Here is a 12,878-nt window from a genome sequence, read left to right as displayed (position 1 = left end):
TCCCTACTTATTATAAAAATTTCAAAAATTCCTTATTCCCCCCAATAAAAAAAATATGAAAGATACATAAAGATTCCCACCCTTTTTTCACCTAATTGGCAAGTTTTACTTTACTAAAACAAAATCCTATTTCAAGCTACCCACTTCCCCATTAACAGCCCCAATTAAAATTTACCATATTAATTTTTATTCCTTTTTTATTTCCCTACGTTTTAGGTGTATAATTGTCTAATTTGAATTCCCCATTCCACACGTTTGCAGTTTAACAAAATTTGAATTCAAGTACAAATTTGCAGCCATATCTATTTGATATTTTGTAGGAGTCTCTTTCTTTCTAACCAGATTTTCTAAGTTTTTAAAGGGTAAACATTTTAGTCTCCTTCTTTCTCTTCATCGTGTGAGTTTACAAATATTATGGAAGAGTGTAAATCTAGAGATGGTGATTCTAGACGTGTTTATGATTCGGATGATGAAATGTGGGCTGAGAACAGATCCAAGAGATTGCATGACCCATTATTGATGAAGAACAACAATGTACTTGAGCCAAAGAAGAAGACTGAATAAATCCAGAAAAAAAGGCCAAGAAAAGTTACATCAACTGTTTCAAGACCCACACTTCCTAAGGTATGTGTTTAAAATTCATAAATTTGTGTTTTTGTTGATAAAACCCTAATTTTAAATTGTTGTATGTGTTTGTAAACTGAAATTAAAAGTCATTTTAACAATGAAGATTGATTCAATAAATTCAAATTAAAGTACAACCAACATGTTTTGTACAATTTATAGTGTGTATCAGATTCATAATGCTTGTCAATGATTTTGAGTTGTGTATCAGTGAAAGCACTATGTCTGTAAAATTTTAAGATTTTTCAGTAAATTTCTGTTATCGACTAGTAAAAGCATCATGTGTTTTTCAGTTTTAAGTCTATAATATGTTTCCTTTTGTGTGTTGTATTTAGTAAAATCAAACTGTGTGGTACAGTTGTAGGATGTATCAGATACACAATGTTTATTTACAATTTTTATAGTTATCAGTTAATAAGATGTATCATATACATATTATAAATCAAGTTTCTTATAATTTTGAATATAATGTATCATATACATTCACTTAAAACCGAATATGAAGGTTTTTATATAATATTATAGTTGCCAATTATAAAATGTACTAGTTCTCGAATACGTGCGTTGCACGTATATTTCACGTTAAGTAATTTTTTTAAGAAAATAATATGAGTTGTATAGATTTGAAAGAGCAGATTACTTTTTGTCTGATTTAAACTTTTGAGTCATTTCTTTTTTGAATTCAACATACATAATTAGTAAAATATATGTATATTGAATGTAACATGACAAACTATTAAAATCAATGTTTTTCATGCATTGCACCACCATATTAAACTAATAACTTCAAATTTTTTATTAAACCTCTAAAGTATATAATCTCATATATAACATTTTTTTTTTCTATAGTAATACATGCACTTACATATATTAAAGTGTAAGATAAATTAAAGAATAACAAAATAAAGACACAACAATTTTAACTAATTAATCAACATCACCTGATAGGTAAACTACCACGAAATGGTTATTTGACATTGTTGCCTCAAATATGCAATCAGCTATAAGAATCTCAAGTTTTCAATCGTATGATATAATTTGAATAGTAATACACTTATCTAAATTACTATGCAAATCAATTGGAACTGCATCCTATGCTTTTTTAAAAAAAATGTTATGTGTATTTATATAAAACTTAATAGAGTACATGAAAAGTTTTCTAAAGGATGAAAATTAAAAGAAATAACAAATTTAAAATTAATGGGATAAATGCATATATAATTATATAGTAAAAGATAAATTATACTAAGGGCTTGATAGATTCATGAACTTCACATTAATGTTTCATAATTTCCGGAAGTTGAAACGAAATTAAAATATTGAATAGAGGACAATTTTAGGAAGATGAAAAAGCTAGCAATTCCAAAACATTGAATATAGATTCCAAAACATTGAATATAGGCTGTTGTAATTTGAGTGATAAATTAAAATATTACTCCTATTTAATTAGATTGTGTAACAATTTAAACAATACTACTAATTAGATTAGTTATTTTTGTTTATTAAATATTTTTATTAAGTAAAAGGCAAAAAAGTAATTCAACTTTGATAATCAAAATTCTTTGAATCCCGAAATAAATATTAAACGAAAAAAATAATATTTTAAATAATTTCAAGAAAATAAATTAAGTTAGATATTTTAATTAAAAATTATTCTAAAGAAGTGGAAAAGTCATTAACATTTTGATTAAAATAATATAATTTAATATTTAAATTAAATAGTTAAATATCTTTATAACATTTAAATTTATAATAAGGGTAAATCGTAATTCAACTTTTAACTTTTTTGGTTCCCTCTTATAATAATATAATAAGGGTAAAATCGTAATTCAACTTTTAACTTTTTTGGTTCCCTCTTATAATAATATATGATCATATAAATCAGATAACTTCTATGTAATTTAGGAATATGATTATGATGTATCATATACATTCATATAATACAGGGCATGAATTATGTTATTTTATTTTTTGTATAAACAGGGCATGAATTATGTTATTAAAAAAATTCCAGCACATCCATTGAGGTTAGGAGCGACTTTCAATTTTGATTTTGTGAATAAAATCAAATTATCAATAAAAGATGAAGGCGTTGCACTGTTTAAGAAAATAATTTTTGGACCATATTTGGAAATTCCAAAATGTAATTTCCAGGGTCAGATTACCAAGTGTTTGCTGTTGTTGGAGGTGCGACATGAAAATAGAGATGTACTGCATGTTCGTCATACTAATGGGAATGTATTGGTGTTTGGAATGAAGGAATTTGCCATTGTAACTGGCCTAAAATGCAAAGGAAATGTTAGGGAATTTTCATATCCTAATTCCACTCAGAGCCGGTTATTACAAAAATATTTCCCTGATTGTCCCACGGTTATAACCAAGAGTCGATTGATACAACGTTTTGCAATGGGTAATTGGGAGACCACACAGGAATCTGTGGAAATGGCAATACTATACTTCATCAATACTTTCTTGTTATGCCATCTTGGTGAGACCTTCATAAGTATAGAAGAATTTCTAATGGTCGAAGATGGTAGGTATGAAATGTATCCTTGGGGTCAGATTGCATTTAATAAGCTGATTACATCACTTAGGTAAGACTTCAACCAAAGCAAACAGATGTATCGCTTATTTGGTATGCCTTATGCACTCAACGTTTGGATTTATGAATGTGCATCTAATCTAAGTCCAGACCTTGCTGTTAAAGTGGCGAATGGTATTCCGAGGATATGTAATTGCACAGTGGTGGCTGAAAAGCCAAAATATGAAAAGTTAATGACTAGCATTTTCTCCGAGGTAACATTAATTTTAAATTATCTTTTAATATTGTATCAATAAGCTTTATAATTTTTGTTGTAAATAATAGTTTTTTTGTTATACATAACATTGTTATAACATTAAAACATTTTAATTGCAGAATACTTGTTCAAACATTGCACTAACGCAAGATGAGGTGGAATCCCTTGATTTACCCGATAGTCAAGAGGTCAACAGAAATGAAGTATCCACGCCACCTGTTGGTGCAAAAAAAGTGCATACTAAAGATAAGTCGGGTTTTGAGGATTTTTCAACAAGCCCTCCTGATCATTTATTGAGAAGATCATCTCGTGTATCTGATACATCATCTCCACCACCACCCAAGAGGAGAAAGAATACTGATACACATAAAACAAAGGGTTTGAAAACTTTGTCAAAGCAGTCAAAGCCGCAATTAAATCAGTCATTCTCAATGCCAGCTGAAGAACATACCCCGCCTGCTAATGTATCTTCTGCCCATGTATCTTCACAAGTCTCAAAAGATAAGTCTGTATATCCCGATATTGAAGAACTGAAACAACATATGAAGGAATACGTAAGAACCGATATTTATTTTTTAATGTTAATTCTTAAATATAAATTTGAATGTGTAATTTTTTTTGAATAGGTTGACAATAAATTTGAGTATCTTGTGAATTTGATAAAGGCTAATCACATTAAGGTGATGAATTCTAAGAATAGGGAGGATGGCCAACAATCAAAGGTAATGTATTGTGTATGTGTATTTTCATTGTGTTTTATAAATTTCATAGGTCATTATGTTACAAATTAATTTAATGAAGGATATGGGCGGCAAGTCTACACCGCACATGGTTGAAGTTTCCGATGAAGAAAGCAATGATGGACACCAAGCAACCTCTCCGATACAAATGGAACTTGATGTTGACAATCAGGTTTAATTACTTTATTAAATTTGTATATAAAATTATATAATTTATCATTAACTTAATTTTCTTTAAAAAATAAAGACTGAAGATACATTGAAGAATCATCAAGTAATGAAGGATGTTTTAGAACTTCAATCCCCAAATTCAGATAGTCATCATACTGATGATACATGTGAACACAGCAAGGTAATTATATTATTATGATACATTGCTGTTTTTATTTGATCATTATGATACATTGCAGTTTAATTGGATTAATATGATACATGTATTTTACTGTTCACATATGTATTTTCCAAGTTACTGTGTATTATACTATATTTTTTTATTTACTGTGTACGTGATACATTCCATTGCAAGATACATATCCATGTGACTAGTTAAATTTGTTTGTCTCATCTATACTATAAATAGTTTGCTGTTATCTGTTATTGATACATTAACAATCATTTTGTGTATAATAATTTGATGTTTAAGGTATCCTGAATTGATCAGTACAATTTTTATTCAGGATGCTCCATCAGCACAAACGCCTCATCATTTATTTGAAGGAACAATGAACGAAGATATATCGGTAATTTAATCTTCATGTATCATATCAATATCATATGTCTATCAATATATTTTTAATTATCAGTGTAAACCATATAGGATTCTACACCATCTGGTTCAATATCTCCGGATACACGCGAAGCCATGAATACGCTTATTGCTGATCTAGGAAGTCTGCCTACTAATGCAAATCAACAGGAGTTTACCAAAAATCAATGTTTGCTTTCGGACAGTCAATTACCAATTGATATTCCAATCACAGATATTGTTGTCCGAAGCGAAATAAATACTCCTCATGCACGTATTCGGATGCCTTCGAGAAACTGAAAATCCCCTTATTTAACTTCATTTGGGTCAAGTGAAAAAGGAAAAGCGGTCATGACTAATGTAATTCGTCCAAATTTTCCATTTCAAGGATGTGAGATCACAAACCAAGCCCCTTCATATCTGATTGATGAGTTTATTGAGTGGGTTACTACAGCGCTTCTTAAAGCTCATTAAAAAAAGTAAGTTTTATATAATTGTACTGAATCTGTTAAATTTTCAAAATGCAGCTTGTTACAATTTTGAATAACATCTTTTCATTACGCTTAATGCTATAGGAAACCATCAGAAGATAAATATAAATCAAAAGCATCTTCATTGGGTTTTGAAATGATGAATTATGTTGTTGCTTTTCCGACAAATAAGAATTGGTTTTATGCCATGTCTCAGCCAAAGAACTGTTGGACTGATCAGGTATTTTTATAAATAGATGCTTTTACAATGATGTATATGATACATTGTGTTCGTATGTTATTTATACATATCAAAATCATATATCACTTTCAGCAACTAGTATTTTTTTTTTAATTAAATGTTTTTAAAATGTATAATTATTTTGATATTTTATTTGCTGCACATCGATGTTATTTTTTACTACCTTCGTAAAAAATCAAAACTTCGAAGCATGGATCAATACGGATACACAACAGTCAACTGTTTGTTCAACGCACATATCAACAATACCCATGATAGGTATTATAACAATGAGGCTGATGATGATATTAGTACCCAAGAACACCTTGATCGTGCAAGAGCTGTATCAGTACATGAGAGGTCAATAATCAACGTCATGAAAGGTTTTTCAATACCAGCTGGATTACCATGGCATCTGGTGGATGATGTTTATATTCCGATCAATTATGATGGAGATTTTCATTGGGTATTAGGTGTGGTTGAATTGAATAAGAGGTTGATACGCGTGTATGACTCTTCTTTGGGCACAAGGAAATGTGTATATTCTGACGAGATAAAAAAATTGTCAAGGATGTTACCTTCTTACCTGATTGACAGTGGTTTCTTTGAAAACAATGAGCGGACAAACTGGTCAGTTCTTGATGCATACAAGGACAAACAAACTGGTGTACCTTTAGAGTCAAATATTCCTTTCAACATTGAATACGCTGAAGGTATCATGCAACAAGAAGGCAATAGCCTGTAAGTATTTTCAATTCTGGTCTACAATATATGTGTAAGCTAATTACAAATTTATATTACGTATTTTGTTGTAGGGACTGCGGGTTATACGTAGCTACATTTGCAGAGTTTTTGAGTGACCAACTTGTTATACCACCTGATACTGATGGACATCTTGCAAATTACCTATGCAATAGATATGCTGCATTGTTATGGAGATATGGCAGCGACAAGGTCAATGGTAGATACATAAGTAATAATGACGATCCACCAAAGCCTAAGGGTCAATTCACAACACCAACTGAAGATGACATTGTTAACATAGATTAGTAATTAGCTGGGACAGGATGAACAAGTTTTTATGTTGTTTTGTGTTGAAGACAATTATCTTTTGTGTTTTTCTAAAAGCTTATTGGTATTACAATAGTTTGTTAGTTATTAATGTTATGTTTTTTCAAGTTATTGTTTTAGACACAGTTGTTGCTTTATAACGTTAAGGTACAAAATTTTTAGTTTTTCAGTGTAAGTAATTTTGACAGCTAATTTACAAAATGAAGTATATGACACTTAAGTTCTAATGTGTATGATACATTATTATTTGAGTTTTAAGTATTTTTCACTTATAAAAATGATGTATATGATACATAAGTTATAATATATACATGTACAAATATTGCAGTTATATATTTAGCAACTTGAATTATACGAATGTATATGATACATCATATACATAAACAAACTAATCACAAATTAATATTACAGGGCAAAGCGCCACTAGAATGTAATATATCAAAATTATAGTTCATAAGGCAGTACACACGAAACATGTAGTACACATTTGAACAAGTCAAGTTTTAGGACACTAGATTAACTCATAAGGGAGTATACACGAAAAATATAACATATTTTCAATCATATGAATGTATCTGATACATAATAGACATAAATAAACTCATCTTGAATTACTATTACATTGAAACCCAACACTGTTGAATATAATATATCAAATTTATAACTCATAAGGATGTATACACGAATCATATAGTAAACAATTGAACAAGTCAATTTTTTTGTACACTTGAATAACTCAAAATACAATATACACGGAACATATAACATCTTTTCAATAATATGCATGTATATGATACATCACATACACAAACAAAATCCTATAGCATTACTGTTACATTGAAAACGCACCACTGTTGAATCTATTTATTTATAAAAAGTTGGAGTTTAAATTTGGCACATAATTAAACTTCAAAGTCATATATTTGAACATCAAATTAAGTTGTGTAACCAATACACTTTATTTAGTCCAAATTCTTAAGAAAAAAATGGATATAAGTACCATGAACACTAATGTCCTTCTTTAAAACATTCTTTCAATTCTCTTTCGGGAAGAAAGTGCAAGTTCTCCTGTTATGTCCTTCTTGTCCACACTGCCCACAACAATTATTGTTCACTGTTATTTTCTTATCCGCATTTTTCTTTCTTCGCTTTCTTGGTTGCCAGCCAACCTTCTATACCTAGGTGGCCGGACAATTTCATCTAAAACATATTCTGGAACGTTCCAATCCTCCTTATCTGGCATTGGAACCATTACAACCTCGTACGTTTTTTCTAATGCATACGGCTTGCTGTAATCAGAGCAATATGGATGCAAATTGTTAACATTCTTGTGCTTCAAAGCTGCAATTGTGTGCGCGCAAGGTATCTCATCATGTTGAAACCTTCCACATGTGCAAGTTTTCCTCTCAAGGCATACAATGTATCTTTTTCCGGCTTCATGAAATGTGAAAATATATTCAGATGATGGAACAACCTAAAAATTTAAGAAGTTAGTGATACATTACGTAATATACAATTTATATATCATTTTCAAAACAACACTTAACATTGAAAATCAGTTTGTATCTGATACATAAAACATAAATTTAAGGAAATTGATAAATACCTTCATCTTTGAACTTTTAGATGCGTTTACAATCAATATCTCCTCAAATCTTCCGCCCAATGTGTCCTTTGTATATGACGCTATTTCTCTATTTTTATAGTTCCAACTACCAAATAGAAGTCTAGCTTCCTCCAAGAAGTCTATTATAGTTAACTTACGTGCATCGACAAGGCATCCATTGATACACTCAGCGATGTTCAAAGTCATCATTCTACCTCTGTTTATGGTTGAATGAACTCTTGACCACTTCTCATAACCAGCTTCTTCAAGGTAATCCTTCACCCTATGATCAACTTTCACGACCTTAGCCATTAATTTATCAAAATCTTCCTTTCTGTATGCTTTTTCCATTAAGTAAAATATATCACTTAATGTTTCTTTACTCCTTTAGAATCTTGAACATACATTCTTCCAAAGATGCCATATGCATGCACAATAAGGTACATATGGGTATACAATGCTTACATTCTTTATGATACTTTCATTTCTATCCGATACAATACACATGTTTTCACGCTCACCAAATGCATTTTTGAAATGTTCGAAGAACCATGTCCACGAACAGTCATTTTCAGTGTCTACAACACCATATGCCAATGGCAATATGCATCCTAATTACAAAGAATATCACATTTAAATTCACAATACACAATGTTTACACTAATATATAATATAAATATAAAATAAGTTATACATTACATCAGAATTATAACACATACCTGCACCATCGAGTGTGCTTGCTGATACAAAAGTACCCTTGTATGCCCCGCCAAGATGTGCAGCGTCAACTACAACTACAGGCCTGCAGTAGTCGAACCCTCTTATCAACGATCTTAGTGCTATGAACAGATACATGAATTTATTATCTTCCGTCTTTTGCATCCTTATATATGAATTTGGATACACATTATTTAGCATCCATATGTATCTCGACATCTGTTTATATCCTTTGGATGGCTTACCCTTGAGCATTTCTAGTGCACGTTCTCTAGCACGCCATGCTTGTTGGTACGATATCTCAACCCCATACAATTCTCTAATATCTTCAATTACATCTCGAGGTGTATGGATTCTTTTATGATTTACCACTTTAGGGGCAGTCAAACCACTAATAAATCCAATTGTTGCTTGTACTTTTGTTAGTATCCTATCCCGCATCGGACATTTATGTTCACTATTGAAATATCTCACTTTGAATACATCAGATTTTTTTTCTCCAAGATGATTTTAAGGTCCATCCACATTGGTCGCTGAAGCAAACCAACACATAGCTGTCCAAAAATTTTTATTGACTTAATTCATATAAGAAAAGCAATGCTATAAATATCACAACAAGATATAGACTGCTTATAATTATATATCAGATACACTATAAATAAAAATATAATAGAGAAAACTAATCAGATCATAGAGTAAGCATTCAAATACCTTTTCTTATCCGATCTTTTCACTCGAAAATTGAAGTTGTTCTTTATTTTATATTTAGCCATTACAACAACGAGTGTTCCTTTGTCCTTATACAACTGCCCAGTCTTCACTTTAGTACTATTGGAATCAGTTATGTAATTCGTAGCATTTAATTCTGAAATATAATCAATGTCACAAATTCTCGACTCGACCAGGGCAAGAGCTTCAGTATCTCTTTTGGTACCTTCCACACATACGACTTCACCTGATGAACAATCAAAATTACGTTTCTCCCCAACAATTTTATCAGTTGTATCAATACAAAGCGGATACATGCCGATTCCAGATGCATTCTTTTTTACTTCGAAATAAAGTTTCACACCCATGTCGTTTTTTATTTTCAATGGACATGAGCTTCCCTCGACAATGTATCGGATTTCAATATCCTTTGTAACAGTGTCGATCTCAAGCTCTGATAAAATCAACGTTTTCAGATTCACAAATGAAATGGAATGGCCAACAACAATTCCATCAACTTTGTAACCTTCATAATTAACATCGCTTACCCAAATTCCAGAATGCCGCAGCAGAATTGAGATATTCATCTTCAAAACTTTTTTTTTAATTTGAATTCTTAGTATGCAGATCAACTTTTACAAGAATAATTTTGAATTATGAAGCTAATCTGATTTAAAATTTGAATTTACTAATCAGTTACACAAGTTGTAAAGCATTAATTACGTGATTTCAGTTAATAATAACAGAAATCACGGTAATTACTCCTAATTAATCGCATCAGATGTCCAATATGATGTAGCAGGACTTATGTATCCCGTGCCAATTGGATGTATCCCTCTTTCTTGAATTTTAAGGAATTTTTAGTAATATCAATTCTAAAAGGGATAAAAGGTCATTTTGTATTTATAATATGTGGTTCCTATAATTTTTACTTTTTTTAATTCTTCTTCTTCATCATCTTTATTTCTCTGTCATTATTATCCTATTACTCTTCTTTTCATTTCTTTTTTTTAAAAATTAATTCTTCTTTCAAAATTTTCATTTAAATAACAAATTAATTTTTCATATTTTATTATTTTTACCTAAAAATACGACCAAAAAAAATGAAAAGAAGAAAATTTGTACAAATCATGTTTAAAACATAATTTTCAAATCTGTAAAATTACAACAAGAAGAGTTTACCATTGATGGTCATTATAAAACTTCAAATTTTAAATTCTTTTTTTGAATTTTACGAATTTGTGATTAGTTTGGATATGTTGTTCCTACAAATCATTCAAAATGTTGTTTGAAATTTATATCTTTATTTCAAGAGGGTTTGGTTAAGTTTATAATTGATTTTAGGAGAAATATTAGATTGAACTCGAAAAAGTGAAGTTTATGAAACTATATCGCAATTGTATTAAAATTGTATTAGATATGTTTCATAATTACATTAAAATTGTATTAAAATCATGAACAATACATTTATATTACATATTACAAACTTCACTCTTTTTAATGATATCAACCAAAAGAATTTAAGCAACAGACTCTTAATACATTAATAATATAGGAACAATACATTTGTAGTACAAATGTCCCTCTTTTTCTTAGTGATACAATATATAAGATATATATAATACATGTTTTGTTTATGAATAGTACATTTATAGTATATATTGCACGCTAGCTTCACTCTTTTCTTAGTGATACCAACAAGAATAAATTAGGTAACACACTAATATAATAATACATGTATAAGACATCCACATTCCATTTTAATACATATCGCAACCGTCACTAATTTTCTTAGTGATAAATTAAAATATTTTATAAGACACATATAATATAAGTTTTATACATGAGCAATCCATTTATAATACATATTGCAACCATCACTCATTTTCCTAGTGATATGAATCACATAATTTACAAGATACGTATAATATAATGTTTATTCATGAAAATACATTTCTAATACATATTGCAAACTCTACTCTCTTCTTAGTGATACTAACCAAATGATTAATACATGCACACTACATTTTTAATACATATTTCAAACATCACTCATGTTCTTAGTGATACAAACCAAAATATTTTATAAGATACGTATTATATATTCTTTATTTATGAATAATACAAATTTAATTCAGTCTATAAATTATTGTCTTGTCTTTAATTAGTGACACTTTTTTTTCTCTTTTAATTCAACTTTAATATTGTGTAATACACTTTAATGCAAATTTAATTTATTTTGTAATTTATTATGTGTTGCTATTAGCTTACTTGTTTAATTCATTGTTGATGTGATTTTAATTTTCTCTATAGGTCATTGTCTCGTGTTTCATTAGTTAAATTTTTTAGCCATATTTAATTTTCTATGCTAATTCAACTTTAATATTTGTATAATATATTTTTAATATAAGTTAATTCATTTACAGTTTATTAGTTGATTTTTTATGATTAAATTATTTGTTTAATTCATTATTGATATAAGTTTTATTCATGCTCTTTCGTTTGCTACATTTTGCATACATGTTTAATTCAATTTTAGTTCAACTTTAATATGTGTGTAATGCATTTTTAATCCAAGTTTAACTCATTTGACAGTTTCTTATGTTTCTTCATTTGTTACAATTAGATTACCTGTCTGCTCTTTAGTTTGGATAGGTTGTTCCTACAAATAATTAAAATATCTTTTGGAGTTTATATCTCAATTTTAAGAGAGTTTTGTTTAGTTTAGAATTGATATTAACCGAACTATATCACGTTTGTATTAAAGTTGTATAAGATTATTTCAGAATTATATTAAAATCATGAATAATACATTCTATATTTATAATGCATATTGCAAACTTCACCCCCTTTTTAATGATATGAACTAAAGTATTTTAGGTAACATACTTATAATACATGTACAATACATTTTTATTACATATTGCAAACAACACTCATGTTCTTAGTGATACAAACCAAAATTAATTTATAAGAAACATAATATACATGTTTTATTCATAAATAATATAAGTTTAATTCAGTATATATATCGTTGTCTTGTTTTTCATTAGTTACATTTTTCATTCATTCTTAATTGTCTCTTCTAATTCAACTTTAATATTGTGTAATTCATATGCTTAAAGTAAATTGAATTCATTTATTTGTTTGATATTGGT

At 29.1% G+C, this 12,878-nt stretch overlaps 2 protein-coding genes across 2 annotated transcripts; one reads left to right on the top strand and one right to left on the bottom strand.

Annotated features, from left to right (window-relative positions):
- The first annotated feature begins 414 nt into the window (after window positions 1-414).
- On the top strand, window positions 415-5,207 carry LOC138347707 (uncharacterized). The gene is made up of 9 exons (XM_069296017.1): window positions 415-534; window positions 2,608-3,218; window positions 3,312-3,420; window positions 3,542-3,976; window positions 4,049-4,144; window positions 4,194-4,334; window positions 4,410-4,514; window positions 4,840-4,902; window positions 4,980-5,207. The coding sequence occupies exons 1-9, from the start codon at window positions 415-417 to the stop codon at window positions 5,205-5,207; spliced, it is 1,908 nt and encodes a 635-aa protein (XP_069152118.1).
- Window positions 5,208-7,806: 2,599 nt separating this feature from the next.
- On the bottom strand, window positions 7,807-9,453 carry LOC104649573 (uncharacterized). Its single transcript, XM_069296015.1, has 4 exons — window positions 9,015-9,453; window positions 8,817-8,906; window positions 8,296-8,636; window positions 7,807-8,163 (listed from the first exon to the last, which is right to left on the bottom strand). The coding sequence occupies exons 1-4, from the start codon at window positions 9,451-9,453 to the stop codon at window positions 7,807-7,809; spliced, it is 1,227 nt and encodes a 408-aa protein (XP_069152116.1).
- Window positions 9,454-12,878: the final 3,425 nt, after the last annotated feature.

The sequence above is a fragment of the Solanum lycopersicum genome, chromosome 3, assembly GCF_036512215.1.
Source record: "Solanum lycopersicum chromosome 3, SLM_r2.1".
NCBI classification, from domain to species: Eukaryota; Viridiplantae; Streptophyta; class Magnoliopsida; order Solanales; family Solanaceae; genus Solanum; species Solanum lycopersicum.
The sequence above is the reverse complement of the archived record's forward strand: the minus strand, read 5'-3'. Positions and strand labels throughout refer to the sequence as shown.

Bases quoted from the DNA above. Each gene is read 5' to 3' on its own strand.
- LOC104649573 (XM_069296015.1), bottom strand. From the start codon at position 9,453: ATGCGGGATAGGATACTAACAAAAGTACAAGCAACAATTGGATTTATT. The intron at 8,907-9,014 runs GTATGTGTTATA...CTTTGTAATTAG, and splicing joins AAGCACACTCGATGGTGCAG to GATGCATATTGCCATTGGCA. The intron at 8,164-8,295 runs GTATTTATCAAT...TTAAATTTTTAG, and splicing joins CTAAAAGTTCAAAGATGAAG to GTTGTTCCATCATCTGAATA.
- LOC138347707 (XM_069296017.1), top strand. From the start codon at position 415: ATGGAAGAGTGTAAATCTAGAGATGGTGATTCTAGACGTGTTTATGAT. The intron at 4,145-4,193 runs GTAATGTATTGT...TAAATTTCATAG, and splicing joins AGGATGGCCAACAATCAAAG to GTCATTATGTTACAAATTAA. The intron at 4,903-4,979 runs GTAATTTAATCT...TAAACCATATAG, and splicing joins CAATGAACGAAGATATATCG to GATTCTACACCATCTGGTTC.